This window comes from Panthera leo, chromosome B1, assembly GCF_018350215.1.
Source record: "Panthera leo isolate Ple1 chromosome B1, P.leo_Ple1_pat1.1, whole genome shotgun sequence".
Taxonomy (NCBI): Eukaryota; Metazoa; Chordata; class Mammalia; order Carnivora; family Felidae; genus Panthera; species Panthera leo.
Genome location: NC_056682.1, coordinates 164,201,550 through 164,227,865, shown reverse-complemented (window position 1 = coordinate 164,227,865; position 26,316 = coordinate 164,201,550). Strand labels below are relative to the sequence as shown.

At 35.8% G+C, this 26,316-nt stretch overlaps 1 protein-coding gene across 2 annotated transcripts in view; it reads left to right on the top strand.

Annotated features, from left to right (window-relative positions):
- SLAIN2 (SLAIN motif family member 2) overlaps positions 1-26,316 on the top strand; it is a 72,200-nt gene that overhangs the window by 10,245 nt on the left and 35,639 nt on the right. For both annotated transcript variants that reach the window (XM_042936436.1, XM_042936437.1), the window contains exon 2: positions 21,481-21,629. In XM_042936436.1, coding sequence (XP_042792370.1) covers positions 21,481-21,629 — 149 coding nt within the window. The remainder of the gene's footprint in view (positions 1-21,480; positions 21,630-26,316) is intronic.

Here is a 26,316-nt window from a genome sequence, read left to right as displayed (position 1 = left end):
GGCCTTTGGAGCTCTTCGGAGTCAGATGACATAGTAGCTAAGAGTTATGACTCAAACTAGATAGCCTGAGTTGAAATCCCTGCTCCCCGTCTTCTTAGCTGTGGGACCTTGAGCAAGTCACTTACTCTTTGTGCATGAACCTCTTAATTTTTTCCAAAATAGAGATAATTATTATAGCAACCATATAGAATTTAATGTAATGTATGTAAAATGTGAAGAACAGTTCCTGGGACAACTTAAAGAAATAAATGTTAGTTTTCATCATTGTCCTCTTCCTCCTCATTGCTTGTTTTATTATTTTAGTTTCAGATTTGCCTGTCTTTGCATTGAACTTTAAAAAAACAACTTTTTATTTTGGAAAATTTCAAACATGTAGAAAAATAGAGTGAAGAGTAAAATGAACCTCAGCTTATCCATCTTTAACACTTACCAACTCATGGCATTCTTGTTTCATCTATGCCACTCAATCAAACCTCAGCATCCTGGACTAGTTTGAAGCAGATTCCATCCAGACACCATATTATTCAATTACTAAATATTTCAATAGAAGATAAGGACTTGTTTAAGCATAAGCACAATACTACTTTCGCTCTCATTAGAAATAATTCTTTGGCATCATCAGATGTGCACTGAATGTTTTTAGATCAAATTTTCTAAAAATTAGTTTGTATATCTATGTTTAGAATTTTCTTTTTATTCTATTATAAATTCTAAAATGAGATGTTCTCTTTTTTCAAGCATTTTGGTCATTTTCATATCCAGTTAATTTATTGGTGATGGTCAGGACAGATAACAGTTCTTATTTCTTTCCCAGCTTTTTGAGAAATTAAATTGTTGAGGCAAATCAAGAATTTCTTAGGTTTTCTGCTGTGTTCAGGTTGAAGTTTTCAGCAGATGTGTAAATACCTGAAGTGGTCCCAAATCTTTTTTTCTTTGTAGTAGAATTGAAATTTGTTTCAAGTAACATTCATATCTTCCCGTAACCTTTTGGCCTATAATCAATTCCCATAATATCATCCCTATTTTTACATGGACAGTTAGTTAACATTTTTATTTATTTTTATTAGAGAGTGTGCAAGTGGGGGAGGGGGGCAGAGGGAGAGAGAGACAGAATCTTAAGCAGGCTCCATGCTAAGCATGGAGGCCCTGATGTGGGCCTTGATCCCACAACCCTGGGATCATTATCTGAGCCAAAATCAAGAGTCAGACTCTCAACTGACTGAGCCATCCAGGTGCTCCTATTTAACATTTTTATTTAATTATAGTTTTAGCATTCCTGTGCTTTAATTCCATGTACCTGTACCTCTTAGGCTCCCACATTTTTATAAAACAAAATAATTTCACTCTAATTCGCCATAAATCCACATTTTCTTCATTAAATTTACTTAGAGTGGTATACCTTTATTGAGGAAAGAAACAGCCATGGGTCTCAAAGAAAGGAGCCTTTACTAATGGTCTTTATTAGAATTTTTAAAGGGCCTCAAATAAAAGAATGAACAAGTACATGTAATATATAAAAATCTTTATTATTTTAAATGTTTATTGTTGGAGCACCTGGGTGGCTCAGTTGGTTGAGCATCCAGCTTTGGCTCAGGTCATGATCTCATGGTTCATGAGTTCAAGCCCCACGTCAGGCTTTGGGCTGATAGTGCCAAGCCTGTTTCAGATTCTCTGTTTCCCTCTATCTCTGCCCTTCCCCCACTCACACGTACCCTTATGTGCACTCTCTTACTCTCTTAAAAAACATTAAAAAATTTTTTTTTTAATATTGTTGAGGAGGAGAGTTAGGAACTACTTTTCCAGCTCTTCAAGTTTCTTAAGATTATTTTCTCCATCCCTACTGTGAATTTTGCTAATTGAAAAGGAATTTATATGTAGGCGAAAGAGGAGTGTAGGTGTGAAATACTTTCTAAAATAAGTTTTAGAGTTTTTATTTACCTACTCTGCTGCACTTCTGTAGATGATCGTTTAATATTGCATATGTATTCATAGTGACTGCATTACCTATTCACTACTTGTTAGTTAAAATTAGTTCTTGGTATCTAGAAGTTTGTCATTATATTATTTTCTCCCTTTTTTCTTTACTTTGAGAATTCTTTTATTATTGACATAAACCCCCTGCATCTGTAGTGGAGAGAACAGATTGAGAATAGAGATGTTAGGGAAAATTGATAAAGTTGCCAGGCTCTTTGCAGGGCCCGTAGGAACTTTGTAGAACATATAATCATAGAAAATGAAATTAAAATGGACTTTGAAATCAGGTGGTCTTGCCTCTTGTTTTTAAGCTGTTTAATATTCAAACTGGTGGAGGCAAATAGCTATTTCTTCTTAAAAATGTTTGCGATTGGAAATTGAATAAGTTCTTCATATCCTATTAAATCCATTTTACTTTAAATCAATTTTCCCTCAAGTTTTTGAAGACATTTTAAACTCAGACTGACCTCTCATCAATAAATTGTATTGATGAACTTCCCTAACTTCTAGATAGTAGGTGGTTTTTACTTCCTATATTTTTTTTCTCATAGTCCTTCACATCTAAGAATGAACCTTATTACATGACCTCTTTGTTTTATGTATGCTTTTCATGGAGGAGACCATTGGTACAATTTGTAATTTCATATGATAAGTCTAGGTTAATAAGGTGGTTTAGTTTGTATAATTATTACTTATCTAAATAGTTTGGCAGTTATTTGCTGATTAACATCCTGAAGTTAGTTTTCTAGACATCTAAATACCATGAAGAGGTTAAAGTAATGCAGCTCGTGTGTGTTTTAAATGAATTAAGAAGTTATGCATAGTGATTTTCCAGTGATACTAATGTGACTGATCTTTTTTTTTTCTTCCAAAAGTTTATTCATTTATTTTGAGAGAAAAAGCGTGAGTTGGGGAGGGAGCCAAGAGAGCATCCCACACAAGCTCTGAGCTGCCTGCACAGAACCCGATTCGGGTCTCAATCGGACTAAGCATGAGGTCATGACCTGAGCCAAAATCAATAGTTGGACACTTACCTGACTGACCCACCCAGGCTTCCCTAGTTTTTTTTTTTTATTAATAGAACAAATACTTAGAGTCCCATATATGAACAGCACAGTGTTGGGAACACTGAGAGACAAGATAATGCAGGTTCTTACTTTCTTAAAAAATGGAGTTTGGCCAAGAAGGGCCAAATAATTGGTAAAATATGTTGCAGTCACTATTGTTGAATTATGTTCTGCATACAAAGTATTGTATAAGGCATTTTATGCATGGCAAATCATTTAATCTGTACAATTTTGAGTTATCTCCATTTTTTATTGTGGTAAAATGTACAAAATAAAAAATTTACCATTTTAACCATTTTTAAGTGTACAATTCAGTGGCATATACATTGTTATGCAATCATCACCACCATCCATCTCCGGAAGTTTTTACCTTTCCACATTGACATTCTGTAGAAACAGTAACTTCCCATTTCCCTATTCTCTGTGCCCCTTGGCAACTACCATTCAACCTTCCATGTCCATGAATTTGACTACCCTAGGTACCTCATATAAGTGAAATCCTATGGTATTTGCCCTTTTCTGTCTGGCTTATTTAATTCAAAGTTCCATCTATGTTGTAGGATGTGTCATGTAACATTTTGCACATAAAACAGTTAAAGTCACATAGCTAATACAATGAATTGCGATTCATGCTAAGCCTGAAAATCATGTCTAGTGAGAAACATTTTATCTTGGCTTATTTAACCTACAGGTATTTAGCTTTGGGAAGAGAATGATTTTTAAACATTTTTAGAATGTTTTTGAAGGACTGTAATGAGTATTATTAGATTTATTCTGTATAACTCTGGAGATCATTACTAGAACAATAGGTGTAAGAGGCAGGCAAATTTTTGTTTAATGTAAGGTAGAATTTTCAAATAGAGCTGTTTTTAGATGGTACAGGCTGTCTTTAAAAAGTGTAGCGCCCTTCAGGGGCACCTGGCCGGCTCAGTCGGTGGAGCATGAGACTCTTGATCCCAGGGTTGTGAATCTGAGCCCCACACTGAGGATAAAGATTACATTTAATAAAAATCTTTAAAAAACAACAACAACAAAAAACATAAATAACCTTCAACGGCAAAGACTGCTGAATGGTCCTGTGACAAAGGATGTTACAAAGAGGTAAAAATTGGTTGAATTATGTTACTTCTAAGTGTTCTTTTAACTCTGTTTCTGTGATTAAAATATTGCAATCTCTTTGGGAGCATAAGATACCTTTAAGACAAAGTGCTAAGTTTAAATGTGGGAGAGATCTTTAGCAATGGAAGCATCATAGATTCCCCCCCCCCCCCCCAAATCTGTGGTACATTTCTCTGAATATCCTCAGTAATGGAAGATTCTTTTCCTCTTGAGGGTAGGTATGAGTTTTGAAAGCGGTCAAAAGTCATTATTATGCTAGTGAATAAAAATGGGTTCGCAAGGTATTTGAAGTCCTCAGCAATCCAATTCCAGTTCACCTTTTCCCCATATTTACTTACTGTTGCCAGCAAACTTTATGGACATTCATGCTTGGTGGCATGCTCTGATGTTCATTCTACAGCAGAGCACCTTTTTCTTTCCTTTGTGAAATTCTGAATATCCTGCTTGGTTTACATCCTCTTCAGCGTTACCTGTTTATATATCCTTTTTAGAGCATATGTAACACAACAGCCTTGTACTTTGGTCTCTCTAGTCTAGGTTGTGAGCAGTTTAAGGAGAAGGACTGTATCATATTCATCTTCATGGGCCTGAACAGGCTCTCAGTACCTTGTGTGTAGTAAGAGTTCAGTTACATTAAATTAAATTGAATCAATCTGATTGTCAGTGATGTTAGATTGAAGTGCGGTGCAGCTGTAAAATAATAAGACCAAATTTCTTGGCTGACTCTCATGACCCCTATGCCAGTTTCAGACACATTCTGAATACTGGCAGTATTGAATCCGTACTCTTCCATGATAAACTAAAGAAGGAAGTGCTGTCTAGATACAGTGTCTGTTGTTAAAAATCATTTTTAAAATTAATCAAAATAGTGGTGTCTCTTTGTTAGGATAACAGCACCTTGTTTTAAACTTGTTTGTACTTGTCATTTCTAAATTTCCTGTTACGAACACAAAATGCTTTTATAATTTAAAAAATCCTATTTATAAGATTTAAGTCAGTTTCATTACTTTGTGGTCACATAGGTAGGGATCATAATATAATATGATACATTGAAAAGCCATTGATGCTTTTCTTATTACTTAATGGTAGTAAGATTATATATCAATGATGAAGAAATCTTGGTTCCAATAAGTTTATTTTTGTTTTTTAATGTTGATTTATTTTGAGAGTTGTGGGGAGGGACAAAGAGAGGGAAGGAAAGCGAGAACCCGAAGCAGGCTCTATACCATCATCACAGAGCCTGGTGTGGGGAATGCAGGGCTCGATCTCATAAACCCTAAGATCAAGACCTGAGCTGAAATCAAGAGTCAGACACTTACCAACTGAGCCTTCCAGGCACCCCAGTTCCAGTAAATGTAGACATGTTTTTGATAGAACTGGAGCCCAAGTCAGCTGATGTGTATGATTTTATCAACTACTCTTGTTTTTAACTTTGCATTTTAAAAATGAAATTACCTGAGTGTAAATATTAATGTCTGCCAGATTTACCTTTAAATAAAGTATGTAATCTGTTTTTGTTGAGATGTGATTCTTTTTTATTGTCCAGGAATATCAGATAACCCCAAAGCTGTGTGTAGCTCACATCTTGCGAGCCTTCTGGTTAAAGAAATCATATGCCAAACTTCCAGGGAAACTGGTACTGATGCCCTTGTGGCTCAAAAGGGCTTCTTCCCTTTTCCCTCCACTTACCAAGGCTCTTGCCTCCTTGTCCTTTTGCTAGGGACATTTCTAGAACTGTATCTGTAAACTAATTTTGACTTTTTTTTTTAATAAGTGACTTAATGTAAATAGATTGAGTTATGATAATAATATACTGTTCCTTATGGTAAGGAGTCATACTAGCCAAGGCACACTGCATGTTGACTGTTGTGCTAGTTTAGTAGCAAAAAATGAACATGTAAAAAGTATGTAAGTTTTAAGACTTTAGGCAATATAAGTTCTTATTTTGCCTGTTCCATTTACTCAAAATCACATCCTCTGGGGTCTTTCATTTAGAAATCTAAATTATGGAGGAAATGGACACCTTTAGGAACAAACTAGCTTATTTAAGAGAAAGGTTTTTAAAAACTAGGCCTTTAAACTAGGTGTGGCTCAAAAAAATGCAAAACATACAGTTTGCTTTGACTTTGAAAAGGCTCAAATGCTGGAATCAAGGTGAAATTTCTTAAAAGTGTTAAAGGACTATAGGTAGGAAAAGAAAAAGTGACTGTATCTCCTTGAAATGTGAAAAATATTAAGAACAAGATAATACCATAATATCAGATTTGAAATTTGTGAACATATTTGGAAAGATAAGGTAAAGAGGGAGATAGTGCTTAGTTAAAAATTAGAGGTTTAGAATTCATGAGGATGAATCAAACCATATCCTACTTCTGTAGTTTACTAGAAGGAAACCCCTCCCACACACAGCCCTCCATTCTAGAGCTTTTGCTGTTTCTCTGTGAGAGAGTGAAAAAGCACCCATTTTCTGTGGCTGTAAAGGGTTGTTTTGTTTGAATTGAAAGGTATGAGTAAGGAGCTGGGGTGGGCCAGGCTAAGTTTGTAAGTGGACTGTAAGTCTGATAACATTGAGGAATGGAATTTAACAGATGTTATTGAGTTAGTGAGGAAGTTTTAAGTATGTATTTAGTGCCTAATTATTACTGTATTTTGTAAATATAATGCAGTTAGAATGTTTGTCTTTATTAATATTAGAAAGAATTTAGTAACTTCAGGATGTGAATATCTTTTGAGTAGGCCTGCTAATTTCCTCTCTGAGCGGGAGATAATGGGTCTTGTGTTGACTTGTCATCGTAAAATTCTCGTTTGCCACTGGTTATTCTTAGCTAGGGCTGCTCTGGAGAGGATTAAAAAACAAAAAACAAAAAAAAATTGATGAATCCTAGAAACCTGAGTCTAGAGGTTTGGAACTTGACAAGCAGACATTATAGGTAGGCCTCAATGGTTTAGAGCAAATGAATGAGAGAGGCTAGCAAACAGCACTATGTATAATCTAGTCTTGTCCTAATTCATCTTTGAATTCCTGTCTAACACCATGCCTGGCCACTGATGGCCGCTACATTAATATTTGATTAAATGACAAGGTGGAAGTTAATACTAAGCCTTCAAGGTACTTACAGTTTAGCTTGGAGACAGAATGAACTTGGAATTTGGTTCTCTGTGAAACCAACAATGAGAGTTCATAGAAGAAAGGCTTATTATGGCCTTGAATGTGACAGCTGGGACATAGGATTTAGGTACAGGTGGAAGGGTATTTCTTGCTATTCTGTCAGAATCAAAAAGTGCAGGGAAAAGGATGAATGCTATATTTGAGTAGGATAAAGAGAAAGCCTGTGAAGATACTTCAGTGAAGTTTGTTGGGGAACAAGTGAGAAATAAAGTTGAATCATTGGGCTAGAGACCATGTTGTGGGCGTCCCGTGAAATGTAGGAGGAGATTTTTTTGAGTGTTGGAATATTCTTAGCAAAATGGTGTTTCAGAAAGATTAGTACAGAGATAGTATATAGGTGGGAACAGAAGACACAGCTATGCTTAAGGGCTAGAAAACTAAGCCTCTGAGTTTTCTCAACCTCTTGTGCCCAGAAGCACATGGTAAAAACTTAATACTTCAAACCAAAGTATTGAGTCGAGTGATATTCTTTCCATTTCATCCCAACTATTTATAACTTCATAAAAATCACCATATCAAACCAAATGATTAAAGATCAGATTTGTTCCTTTTATAAGATATCTACATTGTTTAAAAATAGTATTTTGGTCTAACTAGCTTTCTTCTATGAGGATATTGACATTTTGGGCCAGATAATTCTTTGTTGTGGAGGCTGTCCTGTGCGTTGTAGGGTTTAGCAGACAAAAATGCCTCCAGACATTGCCACATGTCTCCTGGGGCAAAATCACCCCAAGTATTGCCTTACAGCATACTTGTGATAGTGTCAACTTAACCAGGAATATTTAGTGCAGTATTGCAGGAGTAAGTATTTCATTCTGATAACTGTGTTCCGTTTACATTTCTAAATCATAAAATAGTAATGTTTGAAATTTAACAAAACTAAATTGTACAAACCTGGACACTTTGAGAGTCAAGGGAGTGCTGGGATGCCAGAACAACAGGCTTGAGGACTTCCCTGTACAAAGTGGATAAACGATCACCCTTCCAGTTAATCACCAAATATACATTGTATACTTACTATGAGTAGAGTACTGTGTTAAGATGATAAGAAGTAGGGATTAGAACTGTGGTTGTTGGAAAGCCTCATAAAAGAGGCAAGTCTTGAATTGGTCTTTAAGTAAGGCTGAGATTAGATAAGGAAAATGGAAAAAAAATTCTGCACCCTCCCCAGCCCCCATAGTAAAAAGAACTATGAACGAAGACATCTGTGGTTTAACTGTCCAAGATAATGAAGTGAACATTTATTTGGCCAGTTTGGCTGGACAGGAGTGTTTTGTTTTGTTTTGTTTTACTCTTATTTATTTTTTTTTACTGGAGTATATGGGAGAGAAGATCAGAGGATGTAGTTTTGGATCAGATAAAAGGATCTTGAAAATTAAGCTGGGGGGGGCGCCTGGGTGGCTCAGTCGGTTAAGCGGCCGACTTCGGCTCAGGTCATGATCTCACGGTTTGTGGGTTCGAGCCCCGCATCGGGCTCTGTGCTGACAGCTCAGAGCCTGGAGCCTGTTTCAGATCCTGTGTCTCCCTCTCTCTGACCCTCCCCCGTTCATGCTCTGTCTCTCTCTGTCTCAAAAATAAATAAACGTTAAAAAAAAAAAAAATTAAAAAAAAAAAAAGAAAATTAAGCTGGGGACTCTAGCCGATGAGGACGTTTTTTGAGCTGCGAAACAATGTTATACTGATCTGTATTTTAGCTAAATGGTAGTGGGTAGAGGATAGCTTGGGAAGTCTAGTAGGTATGGGGAAACCACTTGAGACTATTATAATTGTTCATGTTGGGTGAGATGAGGGTTTAGGCTTGGGTGAAGTTAGTGGAAATGAAAAGGAAGGGATGGATTTTAGGGGCATTAATGAATGGATAGGAAGTGTTGATTGAACACATTGAATACGGGGAGAGAGAAAATAGTCAAGGTTAGCATAAAATTTTTCATTCGTTGACTGTTGCCGTTTTATGTTTGTTTGGAGGTATTTGATTTTGGGGGATGTTATAGTTAACCTCCGGAGCTCGATGACACCCATGAAAAAAATTAGGACTAGAATTGTTTGAAATTGAAAATGATATATGTCCAAAGAATGATAGTTGGTTATGATGAAACATAAGACTTCTTCAAATTAAAAAAGTATCCAGTAAATATAGAATAAAATAGTAGGAACAAATTTATAGTTGTATCCTCTGAGATGGCAGTTGATAGAATAATAAAAATCCTGTGATGTAGAAAATGTGTGAAGAAATAGAAGAGCTCAGTTTTACACTTGTAACATGTATTTTCAGACCCTTGTGTCATGACTTCTAGCTTTGGTAGTTAAACTTTAGTAAGTGATACGGGAAAAACTGATGGGAAAAGAAGAAAGTTAAGGGACCGGAGAATAAGTTAAATTTATCCTCTTAAAGACCCTGGGATAATTTGATTACTGCCACTTGGGAGAGATCCTGATTAATTGTTGTGGGTATTTTGAAAGGAACAAATGAGGTGGAATGGACATAAATTGAAATAGAAAGAATTTAGTTCTGCCCCTCCAACAACTGGAGTTACTGAGTGGTACAGTCAAGAATAACTATAGATTCTGTGTATAATTTTTCAAGAAAAAGTGCATTCTTTTTATGCACTTATTATGGATTCTTTATAATTATTTCCTTCATTTCATTCTGCAATATCAAATTCCTTTTTTACTGTGTGCCCGACAGGTTTCTTTGAGGTTGAAGGTAGAGCATAAGAGTTGATGGGAAGTATTATTCCTGCCCTTGAGGTGCTTGGAGTCTCATATGAAAGACAGTTATATAATTATATATAAATTGTATAGACACACAACTACAAATGTTAATAATGGAGGACTAGATTGGGTTTTCTTTCTAGGACAATGCCAGTTCTAAAAACACTGTCCCTCTTGCTTCTCAAAAGTATTTTATGCATTCTAACCATTTCGATATACAGTATATGTCAGGAATTCTCACATACCCACTCTTACCTTTCTTTTTATATAACTCCAAAGAAAAAGAAAAGAGAATGTCTGAGCTGGTCCTAATATTAACTTTAGTTCTATGAACAGAGTACAGTGTACCCTTCTCTCTTACCTCTACTCTGGCATGTAACATAAGAATATTGCCAAGTTTTCTGTAGCACTTCAGTTACCTGTAATTTTAGGCTAACCCAGTGTTGACGATAAACACATATATTTAAATACAAATATTTAAACATATATGTATCTAAATACATGTATTTAGATTCCTCCTATTCTTCGTATTTTCACAAAGTGGTAAAATATTTTAATTTCATAATTTAAGAAACTAAGTTTAGAACCTTTAAGAGCACTGCAAATAGAAAATTCTGATAGAACAGTTGTTTAGTCTTTATTGTATTAATAAACCTGTGTTTCCAGTTTTTTGTGGATTCTAACTTTATGCTCTCATACTTTTTCTCAGATATTTGTGCAGAAACTTTCTTAAGAAAAATATATTAATTTAAAATTTTTTAACATTTATTTATTTTGAGAGAGTGAGAGCGAGCATGAGTGGGAGCACAGAGAGAGGGGGGAGAGATCTGAAGCAGGCTCTGCGATAACAGCAGACAGCCCGATGGAGGGCTCGAATTTGTAAACTCTGAGATCATGACCTGAGCTGAAATCAAGAGTTGGACACTTAGATGATCGAGCCACCCAAGCACCCCTATTAATTTTTAAAACCAAACCTTAATGGACAAACTGCTAAAAGTCATTAGAGTATGCATTATTATCTGGGATTTGAAGGGTATGTCATTGGCTAAAAGTTACGACTTGTTATCCGTAAGTTGTATGGCTTCTACAGATAAAATTACTGTTTAAGGCATTTCACCAATAAAGTTAGCTATTAACAAGCAAGGTACTCCAAAAGAATACATGTTGGGGTGCCTGGGTGGCTCAGTCACTTAAGCATCTGACTCTTGGTTTCAGCTCAGGTCACGATCTCATGGTTGGTGAGTTCGAGCCCCCACATCAGGCTCTCTGCTGTCAGCACGGAGCCCACTTCAGATCCTCTTTCCCCCCCCCCCTCTGTCCCTCTCTGGCATTCTCTCTCTTTCTTTCAAAATACATAAATAAAAGTTAAAAAAAAATGTACATGTTTTTTACATATACATGTAACCTACGTATCTGTATGTAAATATGTATAAACCTATAACCATGTATGTTCTCTGTGGACTAAAAAATACTATGAGTAGTAATTGTTATCTATGTATGTGATGGTGGCTGAAAATCTATGTTTAGTCAGTATGCATAAGGATTGTCTTGCTTTACAGCTATTGTCAAAATTTGCACAGTCTGGTGGTATAGTTTGAGACTCCCAGCCTTCCTGATGTCTTTTGTCAAAAACAAAACAAAAAAAAACCCAAAAACCAAACAATTCAATTTTTGATTGCGGCACTCTAGGTTGGTCCCACTGTAACTATTGTTCCCAGCAGTATGTGGCTATGCCTCAACAGTAGAAGATTGTCTTTTTAAAGAGGTAATTTCCAGCCTCACTTTTGTAGAATTCCAGGGAATATCAAAATTCTTTTCATTTTCTTAAAAAAACTCTTGCCATACTGGAATGATAATCAAGAGGTTTGTGAAATGAAAATGGAAACGTAGAGTATCACTGTCTAAAACTTTAGAATCCACTACTTTAAAGCTTTTCTTCATTCTTTTCTGTTTGCTTGCTCTGCTTTGTGTTTTGGTAACCATGTTGTATTCTGCTGTCATACCTTCTGTTTATATATGTATCCTACCCTGCAGCTAATGTCACTTCAGTGCTTGTAAACTGCTGTAAGAATTTCTTAATGAATTTGCCTTGCTAATAATTACCATTATTATTAGTAATACTGATGACAGTCCTCTGAAAACCAGAAGAGTATTTTATATTTCTTCATATAAATGTAGTATATATGCCTGCAAGTCAGCTAATGGACTAAATATAATAGTTAATGGCATAATTAATCTAAAATTTCAAAAAGTCCCTTATTACATATATGAAATGAAGATGTTCTTCAGTTGAGTTGTGATTTTTTTTATTGTAATAGTGGGATCGATTACAACTTTATACTTTATGGTTGGTAGGGCTTAGGAAAAGAGAACAGGGAACAGCAGGAACCATTAGAATGACTACTATGTTGAAGTCTTTTTTTTTTTTTTTTTTTCTTCTTTGTTAAGTAAATTCTACCCCCTAATGTGGGTTGAACTCAGGACCCTGAGATCAAGTGTTCCATGCTCTACTGACTGAGCCAGCCAGGGGCCTCCTTAGGCACTAAAGCATAATACTTAAGAGAGTAGGTTCTGGAGTAATCCTAGTTTTGTCACTTAATAACTATGTCACTTTGGACATTTATATCTCTGTCATTTATCTCATTGTGCCTTGGTGACCTTATCTGTATAATGGGGATTCTGATAGCACCTATTCATGGCTTTGTTGTGAAGATTGAGTTAGTATATTTATTTTTATTTTTTTTAATTTTATTTTTTTAAATTTACATCCAAATTAGTTAGCATATAGTGCAACAATGACTTCAGGAGTAGATTCTTTAGTACCCCTTACCCATTTAGCCTGTCCCCCCTCCCACAACCCCTCCAGTAATCCTCAGTTTGCTCTCCATATTTATGAGTCTCTTCTGTTTTGTCCCCCCTCCCTGTTTTTATATGATTTTTGTTTCCCTTCCCTTATGTTCATCTGTTTTGCCTCTTAAAGTCCTCATGTGAGTGAAGTCATATGATTTTTGTCTATCTCTGACTAATTTCACTTAGCATAATACCCTCCAGTTCCATCCACGTAGTTGCAAATAGTAAGATTTCATTTCTTTTTGATTGCTGAGTAATACTCCATTGTGTGTGTGTGTGTGTGTGTGTGTGTGTGTGTGTGTGTGTGTGTGTGTGTATACACCACATCTTCTTTATCCATTCATCCATCGATGGACTTTTGGGCTCTTTCCATACTTTGGCTATTGTTGATAGTACGGCTATAAACATGGGGGTGCATGTGTCCCTTTGAAACAGCACACCTGTATCCCATGGATAAATGCCTAGTAGTGCAATTGCTGGGTCGTAGGGTAGTTCTATTTTTAATTTTTTGAGGAACCTCCATACTGTTTTCCAGAGTGGCTGCACCAGCTTACATTCCCAGAGTTAGTATATTTAAAATATTGAAATCATTCCTGGCATGTAATAAACATTTAGTAAAATACAAATAATAATAATAGCACTTATTATTGCCTTACTGATTGAGAAAGCTTAGTAAATCTTTATAAAGCAATGTATCCTAAGAGTTTAGAATTACTAAATTATTTTTAGTTGTGGGTAAAACCAAAGATACTTCTATTAATGAAAGTTTTACAAAATCATAAAATTATAAAAATAGAAACAAAATTACAATCTCAGAATAGTCACCCTGATCTTACTTTGGTATGTTTCCTTTATCTTTTTTTCATATACATTTTTTAATATTGTAATCATGGTTGTTTTATTCAGTCTTCATTCAGATGCAAGTATTTGGCCGTCTCTAAATGTCAGTCACTGTGCCAGGGATTGTGCATTGAAACTGTGAAGACAGGCTCTGTTTTTTTGTTTTTTGGGTTTTTTGTTTTTGTTTTTTGTCTTGAATATGCCATAATAAATAGAGAAGTTTGGTTTTGAGGTATTAAAATCTGATTATTTTTCTTGGCCTGTAGAAAGTTGACTAATTATTAAAGACATAGATTTCAGTAATAATTTTAATATAATTTTATTTTTACCTTAAAATTAAATCTTTGTTGTTCTTAGCTTCACTACTTTGCTTTTAGCTAACTACAGTATGAAAAGTGATTACTGTGGTTACCATAAATTCAGCAAAGTAAACTCCAGTTTCCCTTCCTATCATTTAATTAACTCCAGTTTCCCTTCCTATCATTTAATTATATGTCTATTATACATTCATTGGAAAGTCAGGAGAGACATATTCCAAACTGCAAATAATTTGAGGGGATAGAATTGGTAGGGGGAGGAGGGTTGTTATCACTCCTTACATTTATACATTCTTATATTACTGAAAGTTGTTACATCTTTTAAAAAATAATAAAGTTGCATTCTTAGTTGTTCTTATCATCAGTCATATTATACAGGCATGTGTGGCATATGGGCCAAAATGTGCGTTATTACTGTCAGTTTCATAATATTAATATTCTTATATTCCTACTAGTTCTCTCAGTATTTAACAATATACATAAATTATATTTAATGATTTTTAATTCTTCTGTAATGATCTAAGGGAAAAAGTAATATCTCGAGGGCCAATTTCTTTTTTTTAATGTTCTCGCTCTCTTTTTCTTTTTTAAGTTTATTTATTTTGAGAGAGAGTGCACAAGCTGGGTAGGGTCACAGGGAGAGGGAGAGTGAGAATCCCAAGCAGGCTCTTTGCTGTCAGTGCAGAGCCTGATGCAGGGCTCAACCCCATGAACCATGAGATCATGGCCTGAGCCGAAATCAAGAGTCAGACACTTAACCAACTAAGCCACCCAGGTGCCCCAAGGGCCAATTAATTTATAAACTATAACTTACATAGTATAAGATTCACCTATTTAAAGTGTACTGTGGTTTTTAGTATTCATTGGTTTCTAGTATATTTACAAAATAGTACAACCATTATCATAGTCTTGTTTCAGAATATTTTTAACATTCCCCAAAGAAACCATGTACCCATTAGCAGTCACTTCCCATTTCTCTTCTCCCTACCCCCTCTCCTATCCCTAGGCAACCATTAATCTACTTTTTGTCTCCTAGTTTGGCCTATCCAGACATTCCATGTAGATGATCTCATATAGTACATGGTCTTTTGTGGCTAGCTACTACTTAGCGTAATGTTTTTGAGGTTCACCCAATGTTTTAGCATTTTTGTCACTAGTACATTTTTTTAAATGTCTTTTTTCAACTTATAAATACCAACTTAAAAACTTCAAAAAGACAAAAATGAACGAAGTATAAAGTTAAGTCTTTTGTAACTAGAGTGGATGTTAGAGGTGGAATTTCCTTTTTAACAAGGCATATTTAGGTGGCTGCAAAGATGCTTTGTTAAAACACCTTGCTTCACTATTTACTACTAGTCGTTTTTTATTTTTGTTTTTTTAGTTTCGTTTATTTATTTTGAAAGAGAGAGAGAGGGAGAGACAGAATCCCAACCAGGCTCTGCACTGACAATGAGGAGCTCGAACTTATAAACCATGAGATCGTGACGTGAGCTAAAATCAAGCAGGTCACTTAACTGACTGAGCCATCCAGGCCAGGCACACCTATAGTACTAGTCTTATGAGAGGTGGTTAGGAAGGTTTCCCTGATTAAGTGACATTTAAGCTGAGACACAGTCAAAAGTAGGAATGGTCTGACCAAGGTTGGGCAAGGGAGGATGAGATAAGCAAAAAGAATTGAGCTTGTTTCAGGCAGAGGGAACAACATGCATGTGTGACCTAGAAGCAAAAGTGTTGGGCTTTCCAGGAATAGAAATTAGTACCATATGGTTGCTATTAAAATTTGGGTGGTGGATGAAAGTGAGAAATGCAGCTTTTTAAAAAAGTACTGAAACAGATCACCGCTGATGCCTGAAAGGGCTGTGGGGGCCTTTTTTTTTTTTTTTTTTTTTTTTTTTTTTTTTTTTTTTTTGGATAAGACTCTATCATAAGGGCAAAAGGAAACTGGCACAGAATTTTTAGCACAGGTATGTTAATACACTCAAATTCATATTTTAGAGAACAACTAAGCGTCATTATATAGAAGGGATCAGAAGAAAGCAAGACCAGAGATTTTCAGGGCTTTTTTTTTTTTTTTTTGAGGGTTTTTCTTTTTCAAAATTGCTTTGACATTCTTTGCTCTTTACATTTTCATATAACTTTTAGAATTAGCTTGTCAATATCTATAAAAGAGGCCTGCTGAGATTTGTTTTTAGAGATTGTGTTGTGTAGATCAGTTTGGAAATACTGACATCTTGACAATATTGAGTCTTAAGGTCTATGAACATAGTACATCTTTCATTTATTTAAGTTTTCTTTAATTTGTCTCAGTGTTTTACTGTTTTTGGTGTACAACTCTTATACTTCATTTGTTATTTCATATTTGAAATAATATATAGATATACAAATGATTGTTTTGCCTGTCAATCCTGTATCCTACAACCTTACTAAATACATTTATTCTAGTTGGGTGTTTTTGGTTTGGTAGATTCCTGCGAAAGCATTTCTATATACAGGATCATGTTGGCTGTGAATAAAGACTGTTTTGCTTCCTTCTTTCATATGATGTCTTTAATTACTTTTCCTTGCCTTGTGAAACTGGTGAGACACTCTAGTGTAGCATTGTATAGAAATGATGAGAGCTTGCATCCTTAACTTTATTCCCAGTTCTAGAAGAATTCATTCTTTCACCATTAGATCTATTTTTCTGAAAGAGTTTGTGTAGGATTTGGTATTATTTTTTCCTTGGTGATGATAACATTAATAGGTAAAGGCATTTGGGCATGGGTTGTTTTTCTTTACAGGAAGATTTCTAATTACTAATTCAATTTCTTTTTGTAAATCTCTTCAGATTCTCTGTTTCTCTGTGAGTCCCATTTGGTAACTTGTATCTTTCTAGGAAGTTGTATATCCTATCTAACCTGTTTGCATAAACTGTTCATAATATTCCCTTATAATCCTGTTTGTAGCAGTGTTCACTCTTTATTTCTAATTTTTGTAATTAGTATTTTCTCACCTTTTTTTTTTTTTGGTAAATCTAAAGATATTGCATTTTTAGAATCTTTTCAAAGAACCATATTTGGTTTCTATTTTTTTCCATTTTTCTATTTCACTGATTACTACTAATATTTATATTTTCCTCCCTTCTGACGCCTTGGGTTTAATTTGCTCTTATTTTTTATGATTAGATTGTTGATTCGAGACCTCTTTTCTTTCCTAATATGTGCTAAAAATTATAAATTTTCCTCTAAGTACTTCACTGTCTTCATCACATAATTAGTGGTATGTTTTATTTTTGTTTTTTTCAGTTAAAGATATTTTCTAATTTCCCTTGTGATCTATTATTTGACCTGTGGTTATTTTTAACTGTGTTGTTTAATTTCCAAATATTTGGAATTTACTACATTTCTTTCTGTTGATTTCTAATGTAATTCCATTGTGGTCAGAGAACAAACTTTGAAGAATTTCAGTTATTTTAAATTCAGAAAGACTTTTTCATGGTCAGATTGATCTGACCTGAAGAATGTCCCATGTGTACTTAAAAAGAACATCTGTTCTTTTATTGATGGGTAGAGTGCCCCATAATTGTCAGTTAAGTAAAATTGCTTGATAATGTTCAAGACTTCTAAATTCTTACTGATTTTTCCATGTAGCTCTTTTTTCAGCTCTTAAGAGGGTGCTATTGAAAACTCCAAATAAAATTTCTCAGTTGTCTCTTTTTCTTTTTATTCTATTACTGTTATTAGGTATCTTTTTATTTGATTGTTATATCTTCCTGATGTATTGATCTCTCTTTGTCTCCAGTAATATTTCTTAAGTTCCAGCTCTTTTATGGTTACTATTCTCATGGTATATCTTCCCGTCTTTTAGTTTCAACCTACTTGTGACTTTGAATCTAAGGTGTTTCTTCTACAGAAAAATATAGTTAGGTCTTGTTTTATTGTTTGATTTTTCAAAATTTATTTATTTTGAGAGAGAGAGTGTTGGGGGGAGAGAGGGGGAGAGAGAGAAAGAAAGTGCAGAGCCTGATGCTGGGCTCGAACTCATGAGCCATGAAATTATGACCTGAGCCTATGTTGGATGCTTAACCAACTGAGCCATCCAAGCGCCTGGGTCTTTTTTTTTTTTTTTCTTTTTAATTCAGTCCGACCATCTCTGCCTTTTGAATAGATTGGTTATAGTCTATTCAATTTAGTGTAATTATTGGTGTGGTTGGATTTATGTCTGCCATTTTGGTTTTTGTTTTCAGTTTGACTTCATTGTTTCTGTTCTTCGTCCCAACTTTAACTGTTTTCTTGGTATGGTGAGTGATTTCCAGTTGTATCCCTGATATTCTGTGTATTATATTGTGAAACTCCTAATCATATTTCTTCTTTTTTAGTAAGCAGTTTTGTCTAGGTATAGTGCGTGGGATAGACGTTCAGCTCTCTGCCAGGTCATGCTGACATCATGTCAGCAAGAGTGGGGCCCTGGCTCACACTATCTTCTTCCAGATGGATGGGGTGTAAAATCAACTCTATACTGGGCCCTACTGACATGTAGAGAACTGGTAAAGGGAGATGAGAAGCTCACTCCACACTGCCTCCTGCCTTGTTGATGCTGGGTAGGAGTGGAGGCTCAGCTCCCCACTGGGCCTCTATGACTTAATTTTAGCCGAATTAGGGTAATGAAGTTATACATTTCAAGTTTTCTTGGCAGGTGAAAACTTGACAAATCCCAACCCTTGTAAGTTGTATTAGCCACCTATGTACTGGCTGTGCCCATCAGAAATAAGTCCCTTTTGATTCAACATTATTAAGTTATTAAATATTATTTAAAAACTTCAAAAGCACCAGTGAGAAAAATGTTTTTAGCTCACGAAATAGTTATTTTGAAGAAGTCTATGTGTTTGTAAGAAACAAACAAAGGAGATGATATGTATTCAAATATTTTTGTTTAGGATTTTCTTTAAAAATTCAGGGACTGAAACATCTTGGTCTTGCTAAAAGAGGATCCAGTTACATGCTACAACCCAGTTCACGTGTCCTCTGTCAGGTTTAGAAATACTTTGAAACCTCAACCAAAGGTTCCTTGACCAAAGAATAATTTTTTGCCAATGCCATTTGGGCCATAGGCCTCCATTTTTAGACTTGAGGGTAGTAATGGGGCACTGAACTAAGAGGATAGAGTGATAAGAGATAGTTGGCATACTCGGGTTATTGAATCAGTCTCCCTCTTTTCATCACTCTAGGAATGTACAGGTTACTACATTAACTTTTATCTGTTAATGGAAGGAAGGTGCATTCTCTGTTGCCAGTTAGGGAAGTAAATATAGGAATGGTGGAGGAAAAGGTAAGTTTGTACATGTAGGATCAGCAAGACTTGGTGATAGATTATTGGTGAAGGTAGGAAATAAAACAGATGGAGGAACCCAAAATTTGAGTTTTTAGCTTTTGTAACTGAAGGAATTATGGTTCCATTGACAAAAACAGGAGAGCTACCATTCATAGGGTATAAGAGATATGATGGCTTAGTGTAATTGATTTTGAATTATTGTTTTAGTCATTTAGTTTATAGTACATTCTGTATTTTTAAAGATTCTAAAAGCACCTTATAATTTTTTAATAAAAACTTTATCAGGATATAATTTATATAATATAGAATTTACCCATATCTTTATAATATATATATGCAATAAAATGCATCATAAGATTCAAGAATTTAGTATATTTACAGTCATGACATTGTTACCACAGCCATCACCACCATGTAATTTTAGAACATTTATATCACTCTGAAAGAAATCTCTTCCCCATTCCTACCTCTTCTAGTCCTAGACAATGACTAATCTACTTTCTGGTGTGTCCTTTTCTAGACATTATGTATAAATGGAATCATACAGTATGTGTGTTTTTTGTGTCTGGTTACTTTGAGCATGTTTTTGAGGCTCATTCCTGATCCTTGAACTTTTTACAGTTAGTTTTACAGCTAACAGTAGAGGAACATACTAAGTACACATGAGTCATGTGATTAAATTGTGTGAAACCAGTAGTGTAGGGAAAAGTTATATGTTGAAAGAGTAATGATCATAAAGTGATTTTGTTAATGTTTATTCATCTATAGTTTTGTTTGCTAAATATTTCTAACCTAAAATACCTATATATGATAGTTATCACAATTAAAATGGAATGCTGAGGTAGAGATTTATTATGAAACATTTTTAGTATTTAAGATGGAAAGAGAATGAACCCCATTGGTTTCGTTTTCTTTTTGAACTGTTATTAAGGTATTTCATAAATTGAGATTTTATTTCATTTTTATCCAAATGACCATGGATTGTTGACTAGAGAAATGATTGTTTACCCTATTAGTTTTGATTATCTTGATCAGAGCTAACTAGTTGATGTGAGTGACTTAATTTATAGATAGGGGAGATGAGAAAAGGGATGGAAAATGTACATTGGGTCACTAGAAAGTAGTTTGTCAATTCTGGTACTATAGAGATATATTTAAATGTTTATACCAGAACACATTTTATTTGATTGCCCTAACTTGATTAATATAAAATGTGAAATTACTAACTCCTGGTCTTATGGAGACATTTAACTCTGTAGATAAAGCATACTGTTGTTTACTTCATAAATTCCACTCAAAGTGTCTTAATTTGGAAACCATTCTGATTAGAATTTAAGTAACTTCACATTTTTCATATGGTATCACATTTGAAATAAATTAATATCAATTGACATAATCTGGACCAATCTGAGGAAAAAACTGTGAAGTAGGAAATTCAAGGGTATCACTCTCCTGTCTTCTGCCCACATTGTCTTTTTGTATACCTTCCCCAGGAGCTTATAAAGTATACTGTCCTATTCTTTTTCCTGAGACTGAAGTAAATTTCATAAGTGCATTCATATTAAGTTATTAAGGATTTAAAGTATTGCTTTTTTCTGATGTGTCATGATTTGAAAAGAAGGCTACAAGAGTGGGTACTGCTTAACTAAAGGGAATGGATTGCTAATGGGAGATTTTTGTGTGGTTTGTGGTAGGAAGTGAACTGGCAGGTGGAAAACAAGGTATTTATCTCATACTGTCTTCAAGACAGTACTTAATGATATGGTTATATTAGGGAGTTGATCAAGTACTACTGAAAACAGACCGAACTATTGTAAAGACAGATGTTTCCTCATAGTTTTTGTAATGAGACTAAAAGAAAAATAAGACCTATTTTAGAATTAAGACAGTTGGCTTCATTTGGGTTTATTTAACATTTGAAATATGGGTTAATATTGATGGTTGTAGTGTCATTTTCTTTTTATACACAAAGTAAAATGTAGGTGATTTTAAAGACATTCCATGACACCTACAACACCCCCCTCTTAATTTAAATCTGTCCATAAGGATCCCTGTCTTATAACTTGTGCTTAATAATTAATGTTAACCTTTTATTTTTGTTTTTGTTTTTGTTTTCTTCTAGGCTGTATTCATCACCAAAGAAAAAACTTACACCAATGCAGAAATCAGTTAGTCCACTAGTTTGGTGCAGGCAAGTTTTGGATTACCCAAGTCCTGATGTCGAATGTGCTAAAAAGTCTCTTATCCACAAACTTGATCAAACTATGTCAGGTATGTCTATAATTTTACTTGTAAGTTCATCTCCTTGCTTTCTTTAATCAAAAAACAGATAGATGTTGAGTTGGTATGTTTTTAGGAAGGCAGTTCTTTGCTTGGTGGTTTCTTAGTCTTGTGCATGCCATCATGGGTTTTTACCATATGCACATAACCTTGTTTACTTAATAGCTTGTTAAATTACATAATACCCTGTTAAATTTACTTAATAGCTTTTTGCTGCAGTCTTCTCATTTTTATTTCACTTCATCCTAAAGAATAATATCCATGAAATAATGGGGTTTATATGATAGGGCTTTTTTTTTCTAATATAAGTTAAAACAAATAACTATTAAAAATATGTTTGGTATCATCTAAAGTTCTCTCACCATCCTTGGGAAATTCTGATGTGGTGGAAACATACAGGCTGGGAACCAAAGAGACCCCATTCTCATTCTAGCACTTAGTTACTCTGTGACTCTGTGCATTATTTAACTTCTGTGAGCTTTTTCCTTGTGTATACTTCTGTGTTACTTTTTCCTTGTGTATAGAGGATCCTTTTTGGAAAAGCAGTAGCCTTTATGCAATTAAATTTTTTTTTTTTTCTGAATATTAAGTGTTTTTAGAATTGTATCCTGGAGCTTGATTTAAATTCTATTCATAAGAGTTTTTTTTAATGTTTGTTTATTTTTGAGAGAGAGAGAGAGAGAGGGCAAGTAGGAGAGGGACAGGCAGAGAGAGAGACACTGAATCTGAAGCAGGCTCCAGGCTCTGAGCTGTCAGCACTAAGCCCGACATGGGGCTTGAACCCATGAACCACGAGATCATGACCTGAACCAAAGTTAGATAGTTAACTGACTGAGCCACTCAGGCGCCTCCAAATTATTAAAAATATCTAGACAAGGTAGTAGACAATTCAGAATAACTGGAAAATTTCTAACTCATTCCAGTTAGGTGATATTATTTAGATGTTTATTAAAAATATCTTTAGGAACAACTTTCCATTACTGTTGTATCTCACCTTAGAAATAAGGTAAGTATATTTTACAGTTAGGAGTTGTCATTATTCAGCAGTATATGTTCATAACCTACTTTGTGCTAGGTGTTGTTCTCAACTCTGAGGATATTGCAATGAATAAGATAGACGAAAAAGTCCCTTACTTCCCAGAGCTTATATTCTAACGGGGGTGGCAGACAGTCGATAAATAAACATATAAATGCATTGGCAAACCTTTTCTGTAAATAGCCAGATAGTAAACATCTTAGGCTTTGTGGGCCATGAGGTCTCTGTTGCAGTTACTCCCCTTTGCCCTTCTTGGACGCAAGCAGCCATAGATAATACGTAAATGAATGGGCATGGCTGTGTTCCAGGGAAGCTTTATTTACAAAAAGAAGTGGTGGGCTGGAATTGGCTCACAGGCTGCAGTTTACCAAACCTTGGTTTAAAACATCCTAAAAAATAGGAACTATTAGCAATTGGCAATTAGTCAATTGGACGTGGGGAAAACCAAAATAACACCTCAAAAATAGCAATTTGAGTGAAGTAGCTTTTTGCTTTATTATAACAAGGTATTAAAGGTAGTGGGAGTGTGTAAGAGAAACTGTTACTCTTGAACCAAAACTAGGTGTAATCAAGTACTGGATTTGTTTGACAGTGTTTAGATTTTATAGCTATATGCACAGAGCAGTAGGTACAGCTATAAGTGTAATACATAGTCAAAGGAAAAGGGGCACCGGATGGCTCAGTCGGTTAAGCCTCTGATGCTTGATTCCCTCTCAGGTCATGATCTCATGGGTTCGTGAGTTCGAGCCCCACTTCGGGCTCTGTGCTGACAGAGTGGAGCCTGCTTGGGGTCCTCTCCCTCTCTTTCTGCCTCTCTGTGCCTCTTCTTCCCACCCCTCAGTGGATAGATAAACTTAAAAAAATAAAAAGAAAAAACAACTATTTGGCTATTCCAAATTTCAACCTTAGTCCTAAATCCCCCCTTTTCCAAGTTGGTGAGGAGATATTAGATGTATTTCTGTGATAAGTCAGAGCTTCCTGGGAATACAGCTATTGTATTCTAAGAGAATGGTTTCTGTTCAGTCCCACTCAGCTTCCTTGCCGTGCTCTACTACTTGTCCCGAAGATGTTCTTCTCTTATTGTTTATGATAGTGCATTGTATTTTTTAAAATGTTTTTTTTTTAATATTTATTTATTTTTGAGAGACGGAGCGAGACACAGCACGAGTTGGAGGGGCCGGGCGCAGAGAGTGGGGGAGACACAGAATCCAAAGCAGGCTCCAGGCTTTGAGCTGTCAGCACAGAGCCCAACACGGGGCTTGAACTCAAGAGCCGCAAGATCATGACCTGAGCCGAAGTCGGATGCTTAACTGACTGAGCCACCCAGGCGCCCCATGATAGTGCATTGTATTTTTTACCCTGTCTCACCCTTCCTACTATTTTCTTTGAAGCTGTCTTTGAAGGCTCTTCCTTCTTTGTCCATCTTTTTTTTTTTAATTGGAAACTTTACATAGCTTAAAATTTACCACTTTAACCATTTTTAAAAATTGTTCTTTTAAGTGTATTTGAGAGAGAGAATGTGTGCTGCCCAGGTGGGGGAGGGGCAGAGAGAGAGAGGGAGAGAGAATCCTCTTAATCCCATGAACTGGGGATCATGAGCTGAGCCGAAATCAAGAATCAGACGCTTAATTAACTGAGCCACCCAGGCGCCCCAACCATTTTTTATTTTTATTTTTTATTTTTTTAACCATTTTTTTAAATCTACAGTTCAGTGGCATTGAGTACAGTCACACTGCTGTGCAGCCATCACCACTGACCATCTCCAGAACTTTTTCATCATCCCATACTGTACAATTCTGTATCCATTAAATGTCCCGTTTCCCCAATCCCCCATCTGTCCACCTTTTAAGTTTAGGGTGACAGAGGTCTCTTTTGCCTGGCTTCTGTCTGTTTTCATTATTTCATCCATTCATATGGTATCCAGCGGCCTCTCTTCAACTTAATCTCATTCATTCATACATATATTCAGTTAATATTTACTGAGAGCCTGATATATTTCAGACTTTGGGGAGAGGGTAGAGGATACATGATAAAAACTAATAGCATACCTGCGCTCATGGAGTTTATCATCTACTAGGGGAAATGTACTAATACAAATAATTTTTATAACTGGTGATACGTAATAAAAGAATGGTACAGAGTGCTTTGCTTTGAGAAATAGGGATTTTACTTCAGGAGACAATGTTTGACCTGAGTCCTAAAGATTTAGAAAAATTTGAGTGGTTTAAGGGGGAAGGCAAAAGAGGGAATAAGGGTATTCCAGGTAGAGAACACAGTGTGTGCAGAGGCTCTGTGGGAGGCCTGTGCAAGCATGCGGGGAGAGTATGGCACGCACGAGACCTGGAAAAAGCCAAGTTGGTGGCTGGAGAAGAGTAGGGAAGGGAGAGATGTGAGAAAGATATGTAGGAGCCAGACTTTGCAAGCCCTTATAGATTATGCTAAAGGTTTTGGACTTGGGGCACCTGGATGACTCAGTCAGTTAAGCCTCTGACTCTTGGTTTCAGCTCAGGCCATGATCTAAGGGTTTGTGGTGTTGGGCCCCGTGTTGGGCTTGTGTCGGGCTCGGTGCTGACAGGATGGAGACTGCTTGGGATTTCTCTCTCTCCCTCTGCCCCTTCCCTGTTCTCTCTCTTTCTCAAAATAAGTAAATACTTTTTTTTTAAGAAAAGGTTTTAGGCCTTATTCTAAAAGCAATGGAAAGGGGCATCCGGGTGGCTCAGTTGGTTGAGCGTCTGACTCTTGATTTCAGCACAAATCATGATTCTCGGGTTGTGGGATCAAGTCCCACAGCGGGCTCCATGCTGAGCGTGGAGCTTGCTTAAAATTCTCTCTGTCTCTGTCTCCTGCCCCTCTCCCCTGCTCATGCTCGCTCGCTCGCTCTCTAAAAACAAATAAAAATAAAAGCAATAGAAAGATTGGAGGGTGTTGTTCAAGGGTGTGGTATGTATGAGCAGGAAGACGTGATTAGGTTTGCATTTTGGTTAAGGTCATGCTTAGCTGGAGTATGGAGAGTAGATTGGAGAAGGCTAGAAGTGAATGAATGTACGGTGCTTTTGCGGGGCGGGGGGGGGGGTTGATAATGATAGCTGGGCAGTGTGTGTTGATGGTAGTGGAGATGAAGAGATGTGGATGGAAAACTGAATGAGCCAAATTTGAGGAAGTAAGGGAGAAGTATCAATGATCTAGGTTTCCAGCTTGTGTGACAGGATGAATGTTACTAATCATTTGAGGTCAGAACCCCAGGAAGAGAGTTAAATTTTAGCGGGAAAATCATGGCTTTGAATGTGGAAATGTTGGCTCTGAGGTGCCAGTGGCTCCATAGAGGAGACATTAAATGGGCAGCACATATGGGACTGAAGCCCAGGAAAACTTGGGACTGGAGATATAAATAATGGGGAGTTTTTGGACTTTGGTAATAACTGATGTGATAGGTATGAATGAGATTTCTTAGGAAAAGGAATATAGTATAGAGTGAGGACATAAAGGGGTGAGGACTTGAAATGCTGGTGATTAAATAAATAACCACTGGGAAGAGAATAAGCTTCAGAGGAGATCAGAAAGTAAAGAGGAAGAAATTAGCACCCCAGTTTCTGCTCAGGTTGGTATTTCTGAGATACTACATTCTAAATATGTTTAAAGTGT